This window comes from Elephas maximus, chromosome 6 (assembly GCF_024166365.1).
Source record: "Elephas maximus indicus isolate mEleMax1 chromosome 6, mEleMax1 primary haplotype, whole genome shotgun sequence".
Classification (NCBI taxonomy): domain Eukaryota; kingdom Metazoa; phylum Chordata; class Mammalia; order Proboscidea; family Elephantidae; genus Elephas; species Elephas maximus.
Genome location: NC_064824.1, coordinates 70110265 through 70135748, shown reverse-complemented (window position 1 = coordinate 70135748; position 25484 = coordinate 70110265). Strand labels below are relative to the sequence as shown.

Sequence of the window (25484 nt, the reverse complement as noted above, 5' to 3'; positions counted from 1 at the left end):
AAAATAGACTAAGCTTTGGTGTAGCGAATGGGGGCCTCTGCAATTGGGAGACAATCAAGAAACATAACTGCATTTTTCTCTCTCACACACATAAACTTACATATAAGCTATGAATTTTCTTGTGTGACGGGTATGTTTTATTTTAGACATTTACATGCACACCTGAGTATAAAAGCACAAGGGTGAGGAGAAGTGAAAAGGATAAGCATGGATCTTAGAACAGGGAAGGAGCCTAGAGATCATTCTAGCACAACCTCATTTTACAGATGAAAAAACTGATGCTCAGAAAGAAAACATATTAATAGTTGTAGAAAAAATGCAATTTAGAGAGGAGGATAAGGAAAAAGTAATGGTGGCAGAGCGAGGAAGGGCAGTGAAAAAGATCATAAAGGCAAAAGTAAATACAATGGATGTGTATATGGATGATAGCTTGGGTGAAGGCTAAGACTAGGGGTGATAAGTGACCACTAGGTAGGCTTTAGAGAGTGGATGTCTTGGGTTTCATACACAGTCCTGTATAGCCTTTCTGGTATTTAATTACCCACGTAAGGTGCAGGTCTAAATATCAGACTTTTACTTTCTAACCTCTTTCAAGTCATGAAAATTAATGCTAAACCGTATCTTTTATCTATGAATTGAACTTAAGAACACTTGCTAAAAAAAGGTATGAAAGCTGGTATTACATAGGCCTTTTCTGGGTTTTACATAAAGTTCCTTGAAAGAAAATTTGTTTAGATTTGTTTGTTTTTGTTCCTTAGAGCTTATGTTTAGCTTTCAATTGTGAATCTTCAGTAAAAAATTAAAAAATTAGCTAATTCAGATGGAAAAAAATTCGCTTTCATATAGTTTGAGAAAGAATTTTAACTGAAGTAGTTCATTCTATCTCTAACAAATTATGTGTCTGTATACATACACATACAAGATCTCTCAGTAATCAACAAGTTTTATCTATACTCAAGCTTCTGAGATAAGATGGTTTGAAGTTTTTACAGCGCCCTCATTTCAGGAGGACAGCTCAGTCAGTGTGCTGCCGGTCACAGTTGCTTTGTGTTCAAAGGCTACCAGTTACTTGGCTTCTGCTATGTTTCACGTGTTTTACTGATGGAGAATTAGTCTAAGGATAAGACAGTGCTTGTCCAAGCTGGGATTTTGCCCTCAGCATTGAACAAGTCAAATTTCTAAAAGTAAAGTTCAACTTACATCCAGTTTTAGATGTTATCTAATACCTGGCTTACACATCGTGAACATCAAGCTTTTAATGATTCCTTATCAAGCAATTAATTTGACACTCTACATTAAAATAAGACTATATTAAGCAGCTGAGCATTATTCTTATTTTTCCTTGGACTTCAATACATTATAGCAAATCATAATAAAAATGCATCTCATTGTACACAAGATGTATTTCCATAATGGTATATAAACTGGATTTTTATGAACTGATTTCTATCTTATTATATTATTTATAAAATGTTTATACCAAATTCTAGATTTATCTTCCATTAGTATCTGATCCAAACCTTTAGGTTTTAGGTTGTATCAAGTTTCTGAAAAATCCTGCAGGAAAAACAAGGTTGGTTACCAGGTAACTCCTTAAATGTGTTTTAAAGGTGCCAGAATACCGAAGGAAAGTATGGGAGGAATAACGAAAGCTTAAAACCTAAGATTTTTAACAACTGGAAAAGGTTATCATCAGTATTTAAGAATCATATCATCAGACATTAACATATCACAACTAAGCATTTATTATACTGTTTAATATGGGAAGCAATTACAGTGGTATTTCAGAACCTATATATTTTTTTAAATGCAATATATGCTCATAGACTCTAAACAGTATTTTAAAATATACAATCTCTCCAAAAGAAAATATTCAACTAAAGATAGATAACTTTTAATGTAAGTAAAATGTTACAAGATATTAAAGTCATCACAGGATTTTTCACAGCGCAATGTACAGAAATCTGCAAACTTCCTGTACATAGTAGTAGAATCTTTACTCTTGAGCAAGTCGTTCAATGACGCGTCTGTAATCTTCCACAAGTTCCTGAAAGCTTTCTTCCAGTTGTTCATGTTGCATGCTTATTTCTATTTGGTTCATCTGATTGGTCAGTTCTTCTGGTCTGAGACATTTTCTCATCTTAGCCAGATCTCTCTGTTTTTTCTAAGCAACAAGCACAATTATTTGTTAGACTCAGAAAGCAGAGATACTTCTTTGTATTCTTATAATTTCATGTCTACAATGTTAAAAAAAAAAGCAGCAGGGATATGCCCAAATTTGTCTCATACAGTTTTATTCTTAAAGAAGCCTGAACTTAAGGTTAACCAGGAATTGAAAGCCCTTTAAAAGTTGTTAACCAAAAGACCTGATATTTTCATCAACTGATGGTAAATATAGTAGGTGACCAGCAGCCTGCTCCAAAGCATAATAAAGGAACCCTGGCCAGTATAGACGCTCAAACATTTCTTTAACAAATAAAATAAATTAACTGAAGAAAGGCAACTGAGATTAAGTGCTATTATTTAATCATTTTTTGAACTACCAGTATGCTCACTTCCAGGTTCCCTTACCCAGTATATTTGTGGACCACATTAAACATACTAATTTTAACATAAACTGGTAGAAAAGCTTCAGAAAGATAAACGAAAAAACTGTCATACTTTTTGGATTTACTGTTCTAGACTGTATCAATTTTCTCTCTTATTAACCCACTGCCGTCGATGAGCTGACTTTATATAGAGATTAGAAATCACATATATAAACTCATGTTAACATAATTTTCTCCAATTTACAGATGAAGAAAAAAATGGATACAGGAGTTAAATAACTTGCCCACAGTTAGAGAGCAGAAAGCTGAGGAGCCAGGATTCAAACCTAACAGTTCAGCTGGGAGTCTGTATTCTTAGTCTCTATGTCCACCTACCTCACAAAAGGCAATTCAAATAAAGCACAACCCTAAAAACAATACTTTAAACCACTCCTAAACACTAACTAATGTCCCTTTAAAAAACCTGCTGCCGTCAAGTCAACTCCAACTCATAGCAACCCTAAGGACAGAGGAGAACCGCCCCACAGGGTTTCCAAGGAGCGCCTGGTGGATTCAAAAGGCTGACCTTCTAGTTAGCAGCCATAGCTCTAACTACTGTGCCACCAGGGTTTCCTTAAAAGGGACCCTAATTGTTTTGGAACACTAGGCAAATAAGTTATGATTACTACTTAAAAAGCTCAAAATTAAGCTACAGTCACACAAACATTTCTAAAACAAGGTTCACAACTAACAAAGTACTAGACTTAAGTCTACTCAAATAAGTTATGACACTACAAAAAAAATTATGTTGATCCTGCCTGGGTCTAAACTGGAGGGCTAAGTAAATTAGGCTTCTACTACTGTCATCGGAGAGGAAAAATTAACTTCATTAGTGAAAGCCCTTCTACAGCAATGCTTCTCAAACTTGAGTGTACATACAGGTCACTTGGGAACCTTATTAGAAGGCGGACAGACTCTGATTCTATAGGTCTGGTGTATGGCCTGAGATTCTGCACTTCTAACAAGCTCTGAGGTGATGCTCATGTTGACGATCTACCACACTCTGAGTATTAGTTCTTGGAAAATTCAGGTGGACTGATTTTAAGGAGGACAGTATATTTCTTACTGTGTATGATAATGATTTATGTTGTAGAAGTTGTTTTTCTGCCAAGAGTAATGATTGCCCTATATAAAAAGACCTAACTCAAGGAAGCAGTTCAAGAACTAAAGGATTAATTAATTCATCAGAAAACTGTGGTGTATGATAGGAATATAAGCTATTTTTCTAAATTGCTGATCAGTTATAACATTTATTAAATAATCTATCCCCATACTGCTTAAAGATGCCTCTAATCATATTAAATTCTTAATATTTTTACACTATCAATTCTGTTCTAAATGAATGAATCATGTACCAGTAACATACTGTTTTAATTATGCTGTTTTTAAATTTCTCTCTAAGGGAGCTCAGTTTTCCAATTTCTCCCTCCCCTCCTTAGCATCTTCAATTTCTTCACTATCAAATTTTTTTAGATGTCAGAATTAATCATATTGTAATTTTTATTGGCGTGGCAATAAATATACAGATTAAATTTAAGAGCTCTTAGTACCTAGGAATAAGAAATACATGTAACAGCTGTATGGAAAAAAATTAAAACTATAAAGTTTCTCATAAGCATTTAAGATATGACTCAGTTAAGAATGACTAATTTGAAGCATTTTTTTTAACCTTTAATCGTCCTTAAACTGTACACATTGCTTTGCATATGTATATTAAAAATTTTTTAAAAGAAGAACTGGGGAAAAACTGATTTGAGGAACACCTCTATCCAGTAAAGTGACATACACTGGGAGTATAAATGAAATACTGAAAGATAATGGCTGGGGACCACAGTGAACTTTCTAAAGACATTCTATAGAATATGTCTCTTCCACAGAAACAAAAACTTAATTCTTTCATAGATTAGGGCTGTTAATATTACGCAATTAATATAGTCAAATTAAAGATGGTATTAATGTCAATACAATTGTTTATTAATATCTGACTCAAATGTGAATTTATGTACAGAAGACCTTTCTTCTTGCCTACTTTTCACAGGTCCAAGAGAGCTTATAAACATAATCTCAAAAATGCCAGCACCTCTAAGGTCTCCTTGATTTCCATCTGCTGAACAAGTCTCTCTTGTGAAGTGCAGAGATAAGATTCTTTTTAATATGAATTTAAGAAGAATAATAGTGTTAAGGCATATGAATTCCAAAGACTTCTCAAAAGACATCTTTAAAACCATGCACAATGTAATATACTTTCTTTCTGTTCAGTTCCTTGGCTACTATGGAGGCAAAGTGAGAGGAAAAAAGCACGGGCTCTGCAAACTCCAGAAGACCTGGAGGTTTGAAGCAGGCTAACTTATGAGAGAGTTTTTCCTCATAGTAATTCCTACTTCATAGGACAATTGTATGGATCAAATAAAATATATAAAGTACTTAGAAAATAGCAAGTTTCAATATTATTACAATCAGCTTGTATTCAGGAAGAAAGATTATACAACATATTGTGGTTTACAAAAGGATTATCTGATTCTCATATACAGCCTGTGAGATAAACGTACTATCATTTCCATTTTATAAAGAGAAACCTTATACTCAGATGTGAATACATTTTCCATGGTCACACAATTTGTAAAAGGTAGAACTAGACCTCAAAACTGAGTTTCCTGTTTCCAAATCCAGCATTATAGAACTGATTTCTAAATTTTATACTTGTAAACCAATTATGAATTTAAATGTACCTGTGAAGCAATACAAATGCTTTAATGCTGCATCAACTTTTCTTTTTTTTTTTAGCCAAACTGTTGAAATTTACCTTTTCTTGAACACCTGAAAATTACTTCTGTGCTAGATATGATGTCTCTTTTTGTGCTTCATTTTTATGATTCTCTTTAATACAGGCTATTTTCTCCCTTCTTGGCGCTGATAAAAATGAACTGCCAGTTTTTAAAGAACTTTTAAGTAAGGTAGAAGTGCTTAAAGAAGTACTAAGAAACCAAGGTAGTTTCTTAGAGAGAAAGTGCATTTGTTTCAGCTGATATATAAACCTGATCCCTCAAATCAAGGCAGTACAAAATTGGTGGACTTTGATAACAATAATTAGCTCATACCTCAGTAATAATTCACTAATGATCAAAATTCTAGAGTTTCTTTTCATAAAATGTGTTAAATTTTTTTATATTCCAACTGTTCACCATTAAGCATACATTTTAAAGACCTAAAGAGCATTCAAACCATGCTTTATTATTAAGAAATGTTACTTTATTCTTATTTAATTTCACATTTGAGAATGTTGTGATAATACAACAAAGCATATGAATGTCAGCTTAAAATGACAAATTGGAGATAATCATTTGCTTATATTCAATGAGGAAATCTTACTGCTTCTTCCATTCCTATAAAAACCAAAAACCAAACCCACTGCTGTCGAGTCAATTCCGACTCATTGCGACCCTATAGGACAGAGTAGAACTGCCCGATAAGAGTTTCCAAGGACCACCTGGCAGATTCGAACTGCAGACCTCTTGGTTAGCAGCCACAGCACTTAACTACTACGTCACCAGGGTTTCCTCCATTCCTATAGGACTTGTTTTATTTAACTCAGGGGAGGGTATTTAATAACAACATAAAAAATGATTATCATTTAAAATATGTGAGAGCCGTACTTCAATAGTCATTTCACTTTCTTAAAACAGTTTTAATACACCTACTCATCACTCATCAACTATCTTGTTAGATGATATTTCACATTTAATGACAATAGTAAAAAAAATGTACTATCTTGGCATTAACAACATATATGTGGCAGTAACAAATGCTGACAGTGCAAGGCAAGAATATCTCTGGCTGTGATGGTTAAGGTTCTGTGTTAAGTTGCCTGCGCCACGATTCTCAGTGGTTTGGCAGTTATGTAATGATGTAGTTGTCCTCCATTTTGTGATCTCATGTGGTCTTACTCCACTTTCACATAATGCTGATTTTTGCATAACCACCTGATCTTTGGAGCCTAACCGTGTCAATAAGTGAGGAGTGAGTATACTCAAATGCTGTCATGGTGAGATCTATTTACATTGTTCCACTCTATGGGGCAGTTCTATTCTGTCCTGTAGGGTCGCTATGAGTTGGAATTGACTCGACGGCAGTGGGCTATATGTTTGAATTCAGAAATTTTCTTGCTAACAGAGTAAATATTAAAGATTTAAAATCTTCAGAAAGGAACACTGTTACCTATTTTCTGATGTTTTTGAATTGATAAACATCAAAGAATAAAATGTGACTTTGGACAATTTTTGAGGAGACCATAGTAATTTATACAACCTGTTATATGCAGATGGTGGTTCATAAGAGAGAAAATAAACTCATTGAATTGCTTACTGAAATGATAGTATGAAGAACTATGTGTACACATGATTTAAGATGAAATGTTTTACAGTCATAGGAAAACTATTATTTTTATATTCAGAATGTGACATTTTTGAATGACAAATTAGGAAATACACCTTCACTGCAAAGTAGTAAGATGTTATTTAAAAAAATGTTATTAAAAAAAAAAGGAGTAGTGTGACCCAAGTAAACCACTTACATTGAAAGGATTGGCTCTATAAAAGGAAAATCCATGGCAAATAAAACCTGAGTTTTCTTTAACGTTATGTGGGAAAATCAGAACCATGTGTACTTGATATATTAATTACTTGTTATTTCCTTTATTTTCACCTTAAATTTTAAGACAGAGTTGCCTTGGCCATTTATGTTCCTAGCTATTCTACTGTGTAAGCCTACAGGTACAGTGTTCATAAATGTAGAAACCATATACACCAAAAAACCAAACCCACTGCCGCTGAGTTAGTTCCAACTCATAGCCACCCTACAGGACAGAGAAGAACTGCCCCATAGGGCTTCCAAGGCTGTACATCTTTATGGAAGCAGACTGGCACATCTTTCTCCCATGGAGTGGCTGGTGGGTTCGAACTGCCCACCTTTCAGTTAGCAGCCAAATGCTTAACCACTGCACCACCAGGTCTCCTCTAACAACAACCATATAAACCAAAACCAAACCCACTGCCATTGAGTCGATTCCGACTCATAGTGACCCTATAGGACAGAGTAGAACTGCCCCATAAGGGTTTCCAAGGAGCGCCTGGCAGATTCAAACTGCTGACCTTTGGTTAGCAGCCGTAGCACTTAACCAATACACCACCAGGGTTTCCAACAACCATATAGCAGGTGCTTAATAATTGTGTTGTATAAATTAAATATTCTCTACAATCACCTCACTCCCTAGCTACAACTAGCATAGTAACTCCTCATTCACACAAGTTGGCATGGATAATATCCATTCTAACAACGGCCAAACGATGGTGAGGCCAAACCTGAGCTAGTAGGGAAACTGTTGAGGTAAAAGAAAAAGAAGAAAATATGGGAAATGAAAAAGGGAAAGAAGAATGCTTAAAGAGAATAAGGTAAAGAATAGTAAGCTGAAATCTTAGCTGTGGTATAGAGGTTACAAAGGACAACCAAGGCCATATCTAGGAAAGAGACAACTAAGGCAAAGAGAGAATAAATATGAAAAATGGGAAGAGGAGAGACTTGGGGAAAAAGAAACAAGATGAATTGTTGGAGGAAAAGCCTGGGCATTCAGATTTTTAAAAGATACATACAAGTGAAAGAAAAAACTAACCATGGGTAGACTATCCTTGGGACTAGCATTTATACAAATGAAAAGCAGATTTATAGCTTAAGTTGTAAAATATGACAGTGAGAATTCCTACTAACCAACTGGAAGAGTATTTTCACTTTTATAAAAGTTAATATAGGAAAATGATTTGAACTGTCCCATACACTAGTATTTCCCAGCTTTTCTTCCCATTTTAAACACTGACAAGAATACAACGGTTAAGACTCTTGAAAGTCCTACCTTATATGGGCTAATTAGTCTTCTTTTAATATCCAGCCTATAGCTTCTGTATTGTTCAGCATCACTCATGTCAGTTACCAGTAGTCGAAGAATTTCATAAACCCGTCTAGCATGTTGCTAATAAAAAAAAAGAAAAAAGTGAAAAATTTCAAATTAAGTAATAGCGACACTTTTTCAAAAGAATATAAAACATACTGAATATCTGTATCTGTATATATGCCAGAGACTATCCTAGGTACCAGAAGAAAAGCAATAAAGGACAGACATTGTCCTCAAGGAGTTAGTAGTGTAGTGGGTAATACAAATTATTAAGGTATGGTCAATTTAATGACATAAATATTCATTGGGTATTATGGTAGCAAAGCCCGGGAATGGGGGTGATATTAGGAGAGGATTCCCAGGAGAATAAGACCTGAGTTGGACTTAAAGGGAAGGGAGTGTTCTATTCCAGAAAGAGGAGAGGGCAGTTGTGTGTGTGTGTGTGTGTGTGTGTGTGTGTATGAGTGAGTGAGTGAGTTTGGCAATGCTAGAGCACAAAATTAGAAGCAAGCGGTAGGAGGAGAATGAAGATGGAGCCAAATAACAGAGAGCCTTATATACTGAAGTTAAAGAGCTGGACTTGTATCTAGTAGGTCATACATTTTAAATGGGGAAGTGAGTGACATACACAAATCCGAGTTTTAAGCATTCGTGCACTTACATGGAAAAGGGAAGAGAAAAAGGGGGAAGAAAACCAGTTAAGGACCTGAGGTACTAAATCAGGAAAAAATGATGAAAGCATGAACTGAGGTAACCCAAGTAAGAATACTGAGGGGACAAGGATTCTAGAAATACCTAAGAGGAAAGACTGCCTGTGAAGGAAGAGTATGAAATGACAGTGAGAACATAAATCTGAAGCAAGTTGGGAAGATAATATTTAAACATCCTGGAAGGAACACTTGAGCTAATAAAAAAAAAAAAAAAGAGTCCTATTTGGTCTGGTGAAGATGGGGGAATGGGCAAAGGCAATAGTACATATAAAGGTACACAAAAGGAAGAAAGATTATGGCATAGTTGGAAAATAGCAAGCAACTCAGTAAAACCACGGCACTTAGGTAAGTGGTAGGAAGCTGTGGCTAGTGAGGTAGGCAGGGTCCAGATTATGATGCGCCCTGTGTGTCATATTAAGAAGTTTGGGTTCCTTAAATAACAAAACAGCATGATTTAAAAAAATATGTTCCTTTTCATGTTCTCTTTTAAAATCTGAGTTATTAAATAAATTCTCAATAAAAATAGGTTTAATACAGTCTAGAGATGTAAAATGCTTCTTAAGTATGTAGATTTTTACCTAACAGTCAAGAAATCCTTAAATTGTTTTAATGCAGAAGATGAAAAGTTGAGTAGTTCGCTGAAGGTGACGAGCAAACTTTTAGATATATAGATTTGGAGCTCAGGAAAGTTACATGGATTGGAGATTTAAACCAGAGCTTTGGCCAGTTCATTCAGTTCTAACCGCTGCTGACAATTTGCATTTCCACCCCAGATATACTGAATCAGAACCTATAGTTTTAACAAGATCCCCAGGTGATTCTTATGTATAACAAATTGGTCCCTAACCAGCGGCATTAGTGTTACCAGGGAATTTGTTAGAACTGGTTCAAAGCCCTGATTTAAATGAGACCCCCAGAGTAAGAATGAGACAAAATGAAAAATAAAGAACCTTTGGGAGGAGCTACATTTAAGAGGCATATGTAAGAGTAGAAACCAGTGAAAGAATCCTGAGACAGATCAGAGTGGTAGACAGAAAACCAGGGAATACAGTGTCTTAGAAGTTAAGCAAGTGGTGGTCAACAGTATCAAATGCTTGTCCTTGTTATTGGAATACCCTTCAATCCACATACCTTCACAATCCAAATCCTACCCATTTTTCATGGCTTAGATCAAATGCCATCCCTCACATGAAATACTCTGGGCTCCCATGCTTACATAAATGTAATATAAACTCCCTCCTCTAAACACCCATATTACTTTTTCTGTACCTAGCTTAATACATTTACCACACATATATATATGTGTGTGTGTGTATTTAAAAAAATATATAAAGGCACATATTAAGTGAAAGTTAGGTATTTTACTCCAACCCCCCTCCCACCAATACTTCTCCAGTGGTATAACCAGTTAACCAGGTTAGATACATTAAAAAAAAAAGCAAATATAAGATTTTACTATGTCTCTGTTCTGCTTGTTACACTTAATATATCCATGCAATCTATTATTTTTCCACTCTATAGAAGAAGAAACTGAGACACAGAGAGTAAACAAAATTGCACTAAGTCACAAAATAAGTGGTGCAGTCACATTTGAACCCAGGCAATCTGGCTTCAGAGCCTGTACTCCTAACCACTACTGCCTCCCACAAATGTATTCTTAGTGTACTTACAATATCTTAGTTACGTACTTAAAAAACAAACAAAAAACTTAAAATTTAAATCTGTTTTCCTCCTACAGAATAAAAATACCTTATTGATTTTGAACTTCTTTTGTGCCTCTATTGCCATATCTTCATTGAATCCTTGCATTAACTTTTCCCGAGAGAAACAAGGCAAATCTTGACAAAGCTTCACAAGCACAAAGTCTCTTAATTTCACATAGCTTTTTGATGGATCTTCCGCTAAAGAAAAAAAGCCAGAATAACATTTCCCTTACTCAATCTAATTTGCAATCTAAACATACACACTAGGAGGCTGCTGCTTCGAGTTGATTCCGACTCATAGCAACCCTATAGGACAGAGTAGAATTGCCCCATACAGTTTCCAAGGAGTGCCTGGTGGATTCGAGCTGCCAACCTCTTGGTTAGCAGCCATAGCACTTAAGCACTACGCCACCAGCGTTTCCCATACCTGGAGAGAAAGGTAAATATTCTTTAAAAAAAAAAGAAATATTCTTAAAAGTTAAAATATGAAAAAGTTATTTTTTAAAATAATAGATTATCTTTGTCAATATTGTAGGTGTAAACCTTTTACAAATACATTTAATATTACATGTGACACCAGAGCTGAGCTTTTCAAATGTAAACTTTTTGACTAGTATATTATCACATGCATCTTAGTTTTAATTTCAATTAGAGTAGCTATATAAATGAGAGAGAGAACCAAGTTTTGATGAGTAATTCCAGAAGCAAGTATTTTCTGATAGCTAAGGGCTAAGAAGAGAGACCAAAACAAATGAGATACATATAAAAAAATGGCGGACATAATTTCAACCACAGCAATGCTTATATCAAGTGTAAAGGTATTAAAGTTTCCAATCAAAAGGCAGAGATTGTCAGACAGGATTAAAAAACAAGATCCAACTACATAATCTTCATAAGGTAAATATTTTAGATTAACAGGTTCCAAGTCAAAAATTGAAAAAGATACACTATTTGAATAGTACAAGGGCTGGAGTGGCTACACACACCAGGCACAAGAGAAAAAAGGACACATTTTCTAATGACAAAAAGGTTAACTTACCAGGAAGATATTAAAATTATAAACATACACAACTAACAACAGAGCTCTAAAATACAAGGAGCGGACATTGACAGAAATGAAAGGAGACACAGGCAATTCAGCAAAAATAGTTGGGAATTTCAATATTGCACTCTCAATAATGAATAGAACTAGAAAGAAAGAAAACCAGCAAAGATACAGAAGACTTGAATACTATCGACCAACTTGACCTGATTTATAGAACATTCCATCTGACAATGGGAGAATATACACATTTTCAAGTACACATAGACCATTCTCCAGGACAGACCTTATGCTAGGCCAAGGGGCAACAAACTATAGCCCATGGGCAAAATCTGGCCCATGGCCTGTTTTTGTATGGCCTTTGAACTAAGAATGGCTTTTACATTTTAAAAGAGTGATAAAAGGAAAAAAATAACAAAACACTAAGAATATACAGCTGGGATTATATGTGGACTGAAAAGCGTAAAATATTTACTATCTAGCCCTTTGAAGAAAAAGATTTCTGGCCTCTAACCTAGACCATAAAACAAAACTCACTAAGTGAAAAAGGTCTGAAATCATACAAAGTATGTTCTCTAACAGTGGGATTAAATTAGAAATGAATCAGAAAGGACTGCTACAAACAGGCAAGAGGGATCTTTATAGGGTGATGGCCTGTGGTAGTGATGGCTGTAAAATTCTGCAGATTTACTAAAAATCACTGAATTGTACACCTAAAATAGGTGAATTATATGGCCTGTAAATTATATCTCAATAAAGCTGTTTTAATAAAAACTCTACTAAATGACAAACTCTTAAGCAAGAAATCTTCTTGAAAAATCCTTTTGTAAGTCCTAATGGATAAAGCTCAGTTTATCTGGCATTAGTTTTCCAGTCTACCACCTCTTTCTAGTTTAGAAAAAAGGGCTGCACTGCTAACATTGATTTAAAATACAATTTAGTATGAGTAAAAGCTTAAGTAACTTAAACGTCCTCAGAGGAGTTAAAAAAAAAAATATATAAAAATTACAGTTGACAAAATCTAAAAACCCATGTCATATTCTTCTCTGAAATTCTCGCATGTATCAAAACACCATGCCAAAAAATTCTGTTTAGTTTTAACTCAGCCATTATAGACTGATAATATTTTATTTGCAACTTCATATAAGGGGCCAAGTCACCCCTCAATCTCGTAGCTCTTCAATTAGGAATAAAAGTGTCAGTCTGAAAATGAACTTACAATGACACCCAATAATTTGTGACATCCTTCTATTCCTTTGTTTCCATATTACAAAAATCATATAAATGTGCCTGAATATAAATCTATAGTGATATGCAAGGTCAAAAATGGAGTTTTTTTCCAAGTTAAACACATCATCTAACAACGTGAGTGCTCTTCTATCATTTTAAAAAAGCCTCTCCATATTAATGGGCTATATTAGAGATAGAAAAATAATACTCTGAAGAAGGGAAATGAGATGATAGCACAAATCACCTAAACATAAGAAATTTAATATTCTAAAAAGCTATATAACGTATTCCAGAACAATAAGGGGCATTTAAAAAACAAACATAATTAGCTCTGACAGATTAATAATACTGATATATATATCCTAGCTCAAGATCAATTTCTATTTGCAAATACAACTTTCTTCACAGTTTTGGAGGAAACGAATTGTTGATTCTATTTATAAAGTCACAGAACTCAGGTGCATTTAAATATATCTATCTTAAAAGGCTGACATCCTCAAAAGGAAGATGTACGTAATATAAACAACCATCTTTCAGTATTCCACTTTTCAAATTGAGCGTTAAAAAAAGAAAATGAGTGACAATTACACCACAAACATCTATCCATCAGTAGTATGATATCACCTAGGTCATCAATAGTAAGTTTTAATTATTACTATATCTGGTTATATGTCAAGTAAACAAAAGGTCATCTGAACATAAAGAATATCCTGGATTGTAAAAGAGAGATCCAGAGCCTACTGAAGATCTGTGAAGTTAAAAAAAAAAAACAACAACAACAAGCTTAGAGAATAGACAACCAGAGTGGAAAATTCTGTATTTTTTTTAATAAGGACTGGGTATCAAAATCTAGAATATCTTAAGGAAAACAGTTTCTAAGACATTCTGAGTGTTTTATAAAGCTGAGAAATGTTAATACTAGAAATAAAGGCCAACACCCCCTTGTCAAAATTTTTTTTTTTACCCCCTTGTCAAATTCAGAAGTACTTTAGCATGTTTAGCCTTTTCTCCTTAAAGACTTCAGCTTGCAATGAATAAAGACTACCATTATTGATGACTCTTCACTGAGATTTAAGAAATAAAATTCTTTATCTGTTAATTGGTGCTAAGTATCAAGGACTTTACTGGCTGGGGTAGACAGAAGAAAGTAGTTAAGAGGCTTCATAGAAGCAACCGCTGCTGACACGTTAGCCACTAGAAAAGACAGACTACTGATATGAACTCTAAATCTCCAGATTAAAATCACCAAAAAGTCCCTTCATGTAGCACCAAATCCAAGCTCTAAAAATAAACAGAAGCTAAACAATTTTCAGCTCTAATAAAGGAAGTAATGTAGTTTGTGCTATGTTTCTATAATTTTACAAGTCACCAAGCTGGTGAAGGTGTCACTTCAACAATTTATAACTTTTGATACAATCAAACTTTACTAACACTTCTTTGTCTTCCAAGTTTAAAACCCACTTAACAGTAGCAAGAAAGTCAGATGAAAAGACAATTCAACTCTATAAATGTGGAACTCCTTTATAAAAACAGCATGCTTTTTCCCCAGCTTATCGGTCTACAGGAATAATTTAAAAATCTTTTTTTGGAGCAACTTATTTTAACCTGGACACACAAAACCACTATATGAAAAAAGGAAAATGCTGATAATGTAATTACTAACCTATTTATGGAGCCCTGGTGGCACAGTGGTTAAGAGCTAGGGTTGCTAACCAAAAGGTAGGCTGTTTGAATCTGAAAGCGGCTCCTTGGAAACGCTATGGAGCAGCTCTACTCTGTCCTATAAGGGTCGCTGTGAGTCAGAATTGACTCGACTGCAACACATTTGGTTTTTTACCTATTTATATTCTTTGCTAGTCCCACATCTAGCATTTTTTTTTTGTACGTGTTTTTAAACAAATTAAACAAAATAGCATTTTAAAATTAAAATTGTAGTGGATGTTAAATATTGTAGTTTTAAAAACAAAGGTGTATTCAAACACTTATAGAATTAAAGTTTAATACCTATTTGGATGTGAATAGCTGGTATTTTTCATGAAAAAAAAAAAAGGTGGTTCAACAGCTTTACGAGTAACAAATTTGAAACTGTTACTTAGGGGGTAAGAAAAAAATTTCAACATAAATGTTTCTTGGGCAACTTTGTCCTTTGGTGGTTCACATACTAACATACTATCACTTGTAACTCCATTTTATGATGGCTTCTCCTCTTAAAGAGCAGGGCCTCTTCTCCTAAGCATCCTGTACATAATACTACTTCTATGGCTAATCTATACTGAAAGCCATTTTCAAAACAAACGGGCCTACATTTCACCTATACTACTGCTGTCAAAGCACACATTTAGAGAGTATAAATGTGTACTCAGGAACTATTTACCTTGATTTTTTTTCTCAGGGGAATTTAGAATATTTTGGTCCTCTTTAAGAAAGACTACATGAAAATTAGAGCCCAGGCAGCCTCTGAATACTGTAACAGTTTGTCAAATAAACTGAAAAAATAAAAGTTGTATCAGAGTTTCAATGTACTTATGCCTGACCAAGATTTTTCCGGTATATATTCAGTTCATCATCTTCAATTTGTTCAATTAAACACTTTAGAGTTAGAAATGCAATCCAATCCCCCACAAAGATTTATGGTGTAAAATGTTAACCTTAAGCCATCTTTAGATAGCTCCAAGAAGATACCAGGAGATTGCAGCTGGCTAAAATAGTTATTTCTGATAAGAATAATATTAGCCAGGAAAGAAGACATTTTTAAGACTTTTTTCAGCATCAAATCAAGTTTTACATACCTGTAATATCAAGAACTGAAGGAAAGTCAATGTAGTATCTATGAACTGTTTCAAGAAGTTGAGCGCCATGGCCTTGACCTTGAAATGGAGTCAGTATCAGCATCTGACTATAGTAAAAAATTATTTTAAAATTAAAATATCAAAACATAAGTTTAAAAAGTACAAATTCCTAACATACTATGAACAATTTTAAAGTTGTGATTTTTTTTAATCAATCTTTAAGAAATTCAAATATTATGAACTCAAAATTGGTTTAATCTTCCACACTTTTTCCAAGGGAACAATGAAATAAATCAGTACATAGCCAGTAAATAATGGTAATTTTTTTTAAACAAATCAACAGTACTATAACAAGTATTGGAAACTTCAACAGTTCTTCTGAAATAAAAGACAAGGCACGTGTTATACTGCCAATTACCTTACACGTGGCCGGGTTTTGTCTGGGTACACATAGTAATTATAGACTGTCATGTAGCCTACGGTTGCAAAGAGCGTAGCTCCATCCTTATTATACTTCTCAAATCTGCAGATAAAACAGAAAGCCAAGCAGGTCAATTACAGTCGCGCTCCCATGCAGTGTCCATTTTCTTTTCCATTCTCTGACTGAATTTTCAGTGTCAGCAAGCTACTCTGTGAGGGCCCAATGGGTACACCTGCTATGTTCTGAATGTACAATTCACTTAATTGGTGTGCAGCAACTTGGATAAATCAGACCTCTTTACATCACTTCAGTGCACTTGCCTATTATAAAGATGAATAGGTGGCAAGTAAAAGAAAACACAGGCAAAGCTCATTTTACTGTTTAAGCCTACATTCAGGGTCCTAACGGACAACAGCATTTAATTCAGCTCTATTCTCAAGGTCTCCCAAAGCATAATGAAGGAAAACTCATGCCTCATAAACAATAGTTTTTCTTTCCTGGGAAAAATATCATTATACTGTCCCAATAATTGGGCTGCCACAATTAAAATGCTGGCTTTGTGGAGGTAATAAGGTCTACTGTTGCTTTAGAACTGTACTTACACTAGAAAGTAGTGCCATCTTTCATCATCCACGTCAATAAAGCTAGCAGTTTCAATAAACCACATCAAAAAGGTCTGGAGCCTTTCATGATATTCTCGAAAGCCTCTACATGTCATCTCAGCCTAGGGAAAAAGCCAGGAAAAGTCAGGTGAAACTCATCACAGAGGTAAGTGAAAGTCTGCAAAACATAAAACTATCCTAAGGGAAAATGTTTAGAAGTCTCAGATTAAGATGTGTACACACACACACACACACACACACACACACACACAGAAAATAGATCCCTGTTTTCAGTGCTGATAAAAACTCACTTCCTGAAGTTGAACAAATCACTGAAAATAACAAAACAGCATACAGTTTCAGGCAAATGGAATAACTTTACCCAAGAAATATTTACTCTTATATTTACCTTGTAAATCTGAAAGGTAAAGTTTTCTCCTCCTGTTGGACTGGGAACAGAGTAGGTATGGAGTAAGGTACCGAATGGTTTGAAATCAACTTCCTTTTCCAGCAAAGAAAGAAAATCATTTGTGTTTGTGCAAAATCCAGGTGGAATGATCTGTCTAATTTTACCCTCGACATCATCCGCCTAAGGAATGGAGGTTTAAAAGACATAAGGTTAATAGCAAATCTGACTTCTAGTTGAATATGCTCAACTTCTTTGAAACAGACAAAATCACAAAACTCCAGTTAACAAACTAAAGAATTAAACACATAGTGAACAGGGAAAGGATAAGTGACGTGCTTAAACTACACTGCCACACAAATTTGAGATGAGCTAAAAAATAAATAAGAGGCAAGTAGCCTGATATCAAGTATAAGAATAAAGGCACAACACTGCTGAAATTCATGTCATACAGAAAATGCTGACTATCTCCCTCACAACAATTTGAACTGGCCAAAACAAAAGGCTGCTTGTTATTTTATATGTGTCAAAGAGATCATATTATCCCAGACATGAAAAGATCACCAGCAGTAGTGAGGTGGGGCTAGAGTCTGGGCAAATGAATAGCAATCCCCCAATGAACAAGCAGACAGGTCACAACTCCTTTACATGTCAAATTCAAAACTAGGAAGATAGTTTTTATAATATACCCACTTAGGAAATACATAAATTATATGAATGGCTACATTATCCACTCGTTCCTATAATGTGGCACAGTTTTTATAGAGTTGGACTTGTGAAGGTAAAGAGAGACATGTCTGGACAACAAAATTAAACTTAGAGATTAAAATTACCCTTGTTAAACAACCTTGATGAATGTTAAAACTATCAGCTGAGCAGACTTCATAATCCTTTTCAAAACCCCAAAAGACCACTTGATTGAATACATTTACTACTTCTCTTTAACCATGAATATTTGATGAAGTCTTACAATAAAGTATTACTGCTTCTCACCAGGCAATAAAACTTAATGAATTGGTCTCAACTTAACAAAACCTTATCCCTCAATACAGTCCCCTAAAAGCCTGACATTACATTCAACAAAATGAGCTTGCATTCTATTCAAACTTTTCCCTGAACAATGAGGCCAGGTTTTTACTTAATGGAGTTTGCCGTGAGTTCAGCTGTAATGTTTGTATTGTATCTATTTCCACAAGGACTGACACAAGAACACTTTGTGTTAACTTACTAAGCAGCTCTTTCATACCGTTTACATGCATGATGGGTATTAGTTCTAAACCAAGACCCTTACTACTTAGCATTCAAAACAGGGAAATTAAGATGCTTAGGACAAAATACACTACAAAAGGCTAATACAACATGCTACTAATTCCTGTCCTTTCAACCATCTTTTAACTAAGTAGAAGCAATGCACCTGCAGATGAATAGCACTTCATTATCATTCAGTTACATTTTAGGATACAGAACCAGGGATGGAATTTATTACAAACAAGTTTTATTCCCAATGTTCTGGTACCACCAACATTTATATATAACTTGTTTATAGCTATAAAAAAGAGCTTTTATTTAAAATATAGCTCTTCAACATTTTGCTCAACAGCTTATTTCTAAAACATTCACCACGTCCTTGCAATCCATTCAACCCAAAGATCAAATAAACTGGATTTGATAGGACTATCTTTGCTTCTTTTAAAAGTACTATTTGATAAATATTTTTTCTTGAAACTGCTATCTAATGTGAAGAGACCATCTTAAGCATATTTTACAGAATTAGTATAATTTCAATAACTATAAAAGAAAATTATAATAGGGAGGGATAGTTTAAAAATAGGCCTGTTATGTGGTAATTAAGATCCAAACTACTGATGAATAAAGTAGTATAATTTAGGTCAGTTTTAAAAAAGTTAAGAAAAACTATACTTAAATAAACAGGTTTATAATTTATCAGTTTAAAAAAATCACTTCAAGACACTTACAGCACCTATAATTTTAACTTCTGAAAACTTTCCCTATGTCCTGTCTTCTCAACAAGGCACTGTAAAACATGATCAAATCACTTTACATTTCTTCCATCAATCTACTTCACATATTTCTCAGAAACTAAGCTTCAACTGGCAGTTTTAGTGGAAGACAGAACAACCCAAAGGTTTGAGCTAAACAAAGTTGAAGGAGAGTTAATGTTTAACTTTCAGCCTTAAAAGGATACCTAGTATTTATTATAATAAATATCTTCAAATATTTTGCTTTTGCAAAGTTTACATATTAAGAACTGTTTTACAGGGGGACGAAAAGGAGGAATCTGTTATATATGCATAGATTAGAAAAAATGTGTATCTATCTGATTTACTTACATAATAAAACACATTAACTTAAGACCAAATATCTCCTCAAATCCAGAATTCAGGACTTTGCTTTTCTAAGGAAAAATGTCTGCATTTCTCTATTAAATGGATTTGCTTAAAACAAAACAAAACCCTATAACCACCATGTTTTAGAGATCTGTACTCTTTTCTTAAAATAAATTTAAAATACTTATTTGCAAATTAGGTAATTGGCCAGGTATAAAATCATCATTAGAAAAAAAAAATCCATCTAATAAATCAATTTTTAATTGAATGTAGTTAAAGTTCAACTCAAACTTTCTCATTTCAATGCTTGTAGCTTAAAGTCTTTTTTTTTAAATAATTTTTATTGTGCTTTAAGTGAAAGTTTACAAATCAAGTAGCTTAAAGTCTTTAAATTCTACTTTCTGAAGATCACTGAAAAATTCCCTATCTTTAAGAATGTCACTCAAAGCTTAAATTAAGATTATATAAAAATATAAAAAGGATAAAAAATTAAGCTGACTAAATCAAGAATCCAGAATGCAACCTGATATATTCAGCTAATAAAGACATCCTGTACAAATGTTTTCCTAATATGTGGCTATTTCTTTAAAAAATAAAATAACTATTCTAGTTAAGTCTTATGTTAGGTAGGTCATGATTAAATGTTTTGAACTGTGTACTTTCTCAATATGGTCATTTCAAGTTTCAGCGTTCTCTACTTTGTTACATATGAAGATGTTCGTAAGAAATAATTTTTGTTTTTCCTCCTTACTGCATAAAAAGGTGCCTAAGAAAAACTTGTAATCTGTTATAATATAAATACATTATACCTATCTGTATTTACACACATCTAAAAACCCAGTGACATCAGTCTTTAATTTCTTATCCTAAATAGCACCATTTGTCTGTGGTGAGTTATTTCTGAGGTAGCAATCAAAGCCATGTTAGGCAGGTGGTACATGTTGTCCTTTACCTGGTTAAAGTGGCACATGGACTTAACATTATAATTTAAAGAATGACTAAGATATGCTACAAAAACAAGCCAAAAAAAAAAAAATCTGCATCTATTTACTTTGTTCAATCTCATATTCGCTGACAATATTTAAGCTTCAACTGTAGAAATTGAGAGTACTGTTAGAAAACAAAATGTTTTTTAAGTGCAAACTTTTTTCACCACTGGTAAAACATAAGGCTATGTTATATTTATTTACACTGTATTGGAGCCCTGGTGGTGCAGTGGTTAAGTGTTCAGCTGCTAACCAAAAGGTCAGCAGGGTGAATTCATCAGCTGCTCCTTGGAAACCCTATAGGGCAGTTCTACTCTGTTCTACAGGGTCACTATGAGTTGACTCATATGAGTAGACTCGAAAGGTAACTGACAACAGTAACAAGTGTTTTGCTCTGAACACGCAAACCAAATTCCAAGATAAAAATTTAAATAATTATTTTAAAGCTTTGATATTTCATAAAAAGTATTACCTATAAAGAAAACTATCACAAGTACCATAAAGCGTATAGTGAAACATTAGTAGTCTACCAATTATTTTTTCATTTCTTCAAGATTAAACGTTTCTAAGTGTACAGAATTTTGGTATAAAGAGGCTGAAGAATCTAGAAATTTTTAAAAATCTGCTCTAATCTACTCTGAAACTCAATCTCCTTAATGAGACAAGGATACAACAGATAATTGAAATTCACAGCTAACACCAGACCTTATCTACGTATTTCAACATTCTCTACCAAACATTTCCCAGAAATGCCAGCAACTACCAAGATTAAACAATCTTAGTTACACACACTTTCACTGAAAAGCAATTAAATTACCTCAAGGGAAGACAAGAGGTATTAATAAAAGCAAATGTCAGGGACAAACATAAGATGGGTCATCAATGTTTAAATAATCAAAAGTTTATTGTACTGTAAAATTCAAAATAATTATGTTGCCTTTAAAGATGGTGGCAAGTGGATAGATTTTACAAACATCTTAATTGTGTCTCAAGAATTTTGGTGCAACTGGAGAACTTGGCCTGGAAAGGACAAAGAACGCATGATGGCAAGGATTAATTTAATGGCAAAATTCTAACAAGAAAATCAACCTCTAAGCAGATTTGCTATGGCTTCTGACCACCTAAATGAGCATATTTTTCATCCTCAAAAATAATACTACATGATGTGGTCTGTCAAAACTCAAATATGGTGTTATATAATAGTCAAACTTAACATATCCAAACAAAATTCTTTTTTAAAAAAAATTTTACTGTTGAGAATATACTCAAAACATACACCAACTGAACAATTTCTACATGTACAGTTCAGTGACATTGATTACATTCTTCAAGTCGAGCAACCATTCTCATTCTCCTTTTCCAAATTCCTGTTGTCCATCTGATCTCATATAGACAGATCTTAAAAGAGCATAATGTTCAAGGCAGACATTCTTTACTAGTTAAGCTAAGGTACTGTTTGATTTTAAGAAGACTTCAGGGGATATTTTTGGCTTATGCTTTAAAGGTTATCTCAGGGAAATAGTTTCAGCGATTCATTCAGCCTCCATGGCTCCGTAAAGTCTGGATTCCATGAGAATTTGAAATTCTGTTTAACAGTTCCACCTTCTGATCAGGATTCTTCAATAATGGTAGCCAGGCATTATCCAGTTCTTCTGGTCTCATGACAAAGGAGGCAGTTGTTCATGGAGGCAACTGGCCACACATTCTACTTCCTTCTCCTATTCCTGACTCCTTCTTCCTGTTACTCTAGGTAATAGAGACCAACTGTTGTGCCTTGGATGGCCACTTGCAAGCTGTTAGGACCCCAGGCACTGCGCAAGGAACTAGGAGGTAGAACAGGTGCACTAAATGTGTTATTAGGCCAATTAATTGGAATGTCCCATGAAACCATGACCCTAAACTTCCAAACACCAGAATCAAATCCCATGAGGTGTTTGGCTGTACATTAAGCAGGCTCAGCAGCTACTCTTTTTTTGTCCTTGTTATAAATATGTCTATCACACGACTTTTGCCAATTCTACCTTTTACAGGTGTACAATTTACTGACTGCATTAATCAGCTTGTAACCCTTCCCTTTATCAATGCAATTTTCCAAATAAAATTCTTGATTTTTCCCACTTAACCTACTTCTCCAATCTTTCCTATCTCAGTTAGTAGTACCACTATTGCTTATGCAATGAGGTCCTTGTTCATCTTGCCCTCATCCATCACATCTAACTCAATAGCAAATCCTACTTGCTCTACCTCTAAAATATATTCTCAGTCTGACAACTGAATCCAATGTCTCCTATACTACTGCAATGTTCTGGTCTCCATTCTTTAACTTTTGCCACCTATAGTGTGTTCTCTTCATAGCAGCCAGAATTATCTTTTTAAAATGTAAATCACATCCTGTGACCTCCCCTCCCCCCACGTGCTTGGAACCTCTAAAGGCTGCCAGCTATTCTTATCTTTCCCAAACACCTTATTATGGCTTACAAGACCCTATATGGTCTAGCTTTGCCAACTCCTTCAACCATCTCCTATCTCTCTTTCCACCACCACAATAACTTTTAATCACAGTGACGCTTCTGCACTACAAAAATGTCAAGGGTGTTCTTATTTCAGGGTCTTTGCATCTGCTGGTCCTTCTGCTTAGTAAACTCAACTCCCTCCCCCACCCCCACCCCAATTATTACGTGTCTGGCTCTTTATCATTAAGGAATCAGCAAAAACATGAATTCCTCAAAGTGACCTTCCATGATTACTCTGTCTGAAGTAAGTCCCTTACCCCACTCTATTAACCTAAGATGTTTCTTCATAGCATTTAATACTATCTGAATTTAACTTGCTATTTCTTTATTGACTTTTTCTCATGGCTAGAAAGTAAGCTCCATGAGAGCAGTGGCTGTTCTGTTTGCGCTGTATCATCAGCATCAAGAACACAGTAGGCATTGTGGAATGAACACTCACACTTTCGCCCCACGTCTACTACCTATTCTTTTTTATATAAAGGAAAAAAAGTCGCTACTTGAACATGTAATAAAAATTATCTTTGACCATGAAGCAAATAATTAATCCTACAAAAAGATAGTATAAAATATTGATCCCTGAGACTCCTAACACAGTATTTCTAACATGGTAAAACCTGGCTTTCAAGAGTAGAACAATTTGAGAAGTCAATGCAAATACATTGCTATTTTCACTGCATACAGCATTTGAAAGATTTATCAATAATAAGTCAATAGTTCCTTTGGAAGAAATCAACTCAGTTCTATAGGCCTCAGCTAAAAAACAAAATAAAAAAGCCTCAAACAACAGTGAATTTGTACAATACAACGGAAAATACCACCTGCACTTTTAATAAGAACACCTAGCTAGGTTTCAGTCTGAAGAATTTAACAATCTAATAAATATTCAATTAAGGAAAAATTCCATTTTAATAAATCTATGTTAAATGCTCGTTTATCTAAGATTAAATCTTCTCAAACATCAAATCGCCACAACTACAGTGTCGCTCAGAATCACTTTTGTAATTTCAAAAATTTCCAAAGGATACAAACAACTGAATAAAATAAATATTAAGTGCAGTTACATATTTATTTCACAAACTTAGCCATCTCAAACACAGCTGAGAACTGGGAGCAAAAAACAAACTAGGTACTGAAAATATTTCTGACAATAAAGTGGAATAACAGACAAAAGACCATTCATGCTGTACACAATTTGTTATACGTGATTCCACTAAGCTTAGTGATTTTTTTTTTTTTTTTTTTAACACTTAAGACATACGGAGATTTTTTGCAAGAGGGAAATTTCTCATGACAGCAGTAAACTGGAAGCTAATAGCATATTAGCATACCCAAACCAAACCAGAACCACTACACCACCAGGGTTTCCATATCTAGTACAATCTCAATTACTTACAAGTTGTGTGACTTTGGGCAAGTCCTTTGCCATAAAACAGAGCCAAAAATATTAGATAATAGAGAGTAAAACACACCAGAAAAACCTGGCCTGTTACAACCAAGCTCTAAGCTTAACTGAAATTTCTGATAGTCAAGACAGAAAGGTAAAACGTGAGGGATTACAGAGTTTCCTTCTAATAAAAAGTAAGCCAGGTTATATGTTTAAAATAAAAAAAAACCTTCCCTTCGTATTAAATTATGAAAAGTATATTACGTGGATCTTCTATGCAAATCACATTAACTACCATCTAGCCCTTTTGGTAGATTCAAATATAATTAGTTCCAGTTCCAAATACTATAATGGGCACTTTTATACACTGTATGCTGTCTCATTTACTCCTCATAATGTCCTATGCGTATTATCCTCTGATGAGACAGATTTAAGAGATTATGTGCTATCGCCCAAATTCACCCAGTTAAACAAGATATGCAGCCAAAATTGTAACCTAGTTCTCTGAAATCCAAGGCCTCCTGCCTCCTTGTTTCTTGATTCATCTGCTTCATACTGGAGTTTCATTAACAGTTTACTATGAAAATGAAAGACCCCAACTGCAGTCTTGCTCAAATGGAAGGCTATCACATCTTTGCAAAAAATGTGCAAGAATACATATAAGCATGGTAAAGATTCTTCTCAAAGAGTGGCTCAAATATTTGAATACAAAATCAATTAAAGACCCTAAATTCCACCCATATATCATGGAAAACACAAGTTTAGGCTTGAAAGATTCTGTGTGCAGGAATTACCAAGTGGTGCCTTGCCACTACCAAAAT

The 25484-nt window shown here is 34.4% G+C and overlaps 1 protein-coding gene across 1 annotated transcript in view; it reads right to left on the bottom strand.

The window, feature by feature from the left end:
* Window positions 1-1468: 1468 nt before the first annotated feature.
* The window catches only part of HAT1 (histone acetyltransferase 1), a 49131-nt gene continuing 25115 nt past the window's right edge, over window positions 1469-25484 (bottom strand). Inside the window, exons 5-11 of the mRNA XM_049887436.1 lie at window positions 17436-17615; window positions 17027-17148; window positions 16422-16526; window positions 16004-16110; window positions 10989-11140; window positions 8491-8607; window positions 1469-2164 (exon numbers count right to left, since the gene is read on the bottom strand). Of these exons, the coding sequence (XP_049743393.1) occupies window positions 1997-2164; window positions 8491-8607; window positions 10989-11140; window positions 16004-16110; window positions 16422-16526; window positions 17027-17148; window positions 17436-17615 (951 nt within the window). The 3' untranslated portion in view covers window positions 1469-1996. The remainder of the gene's footprint in view (window positions 2165-8490; window positions 8608-10988; window positions 11141-16003; window positions 16111-16421; window positions 16527-17026; window positions 17149-17435; window positions 17616-25484) is intronic.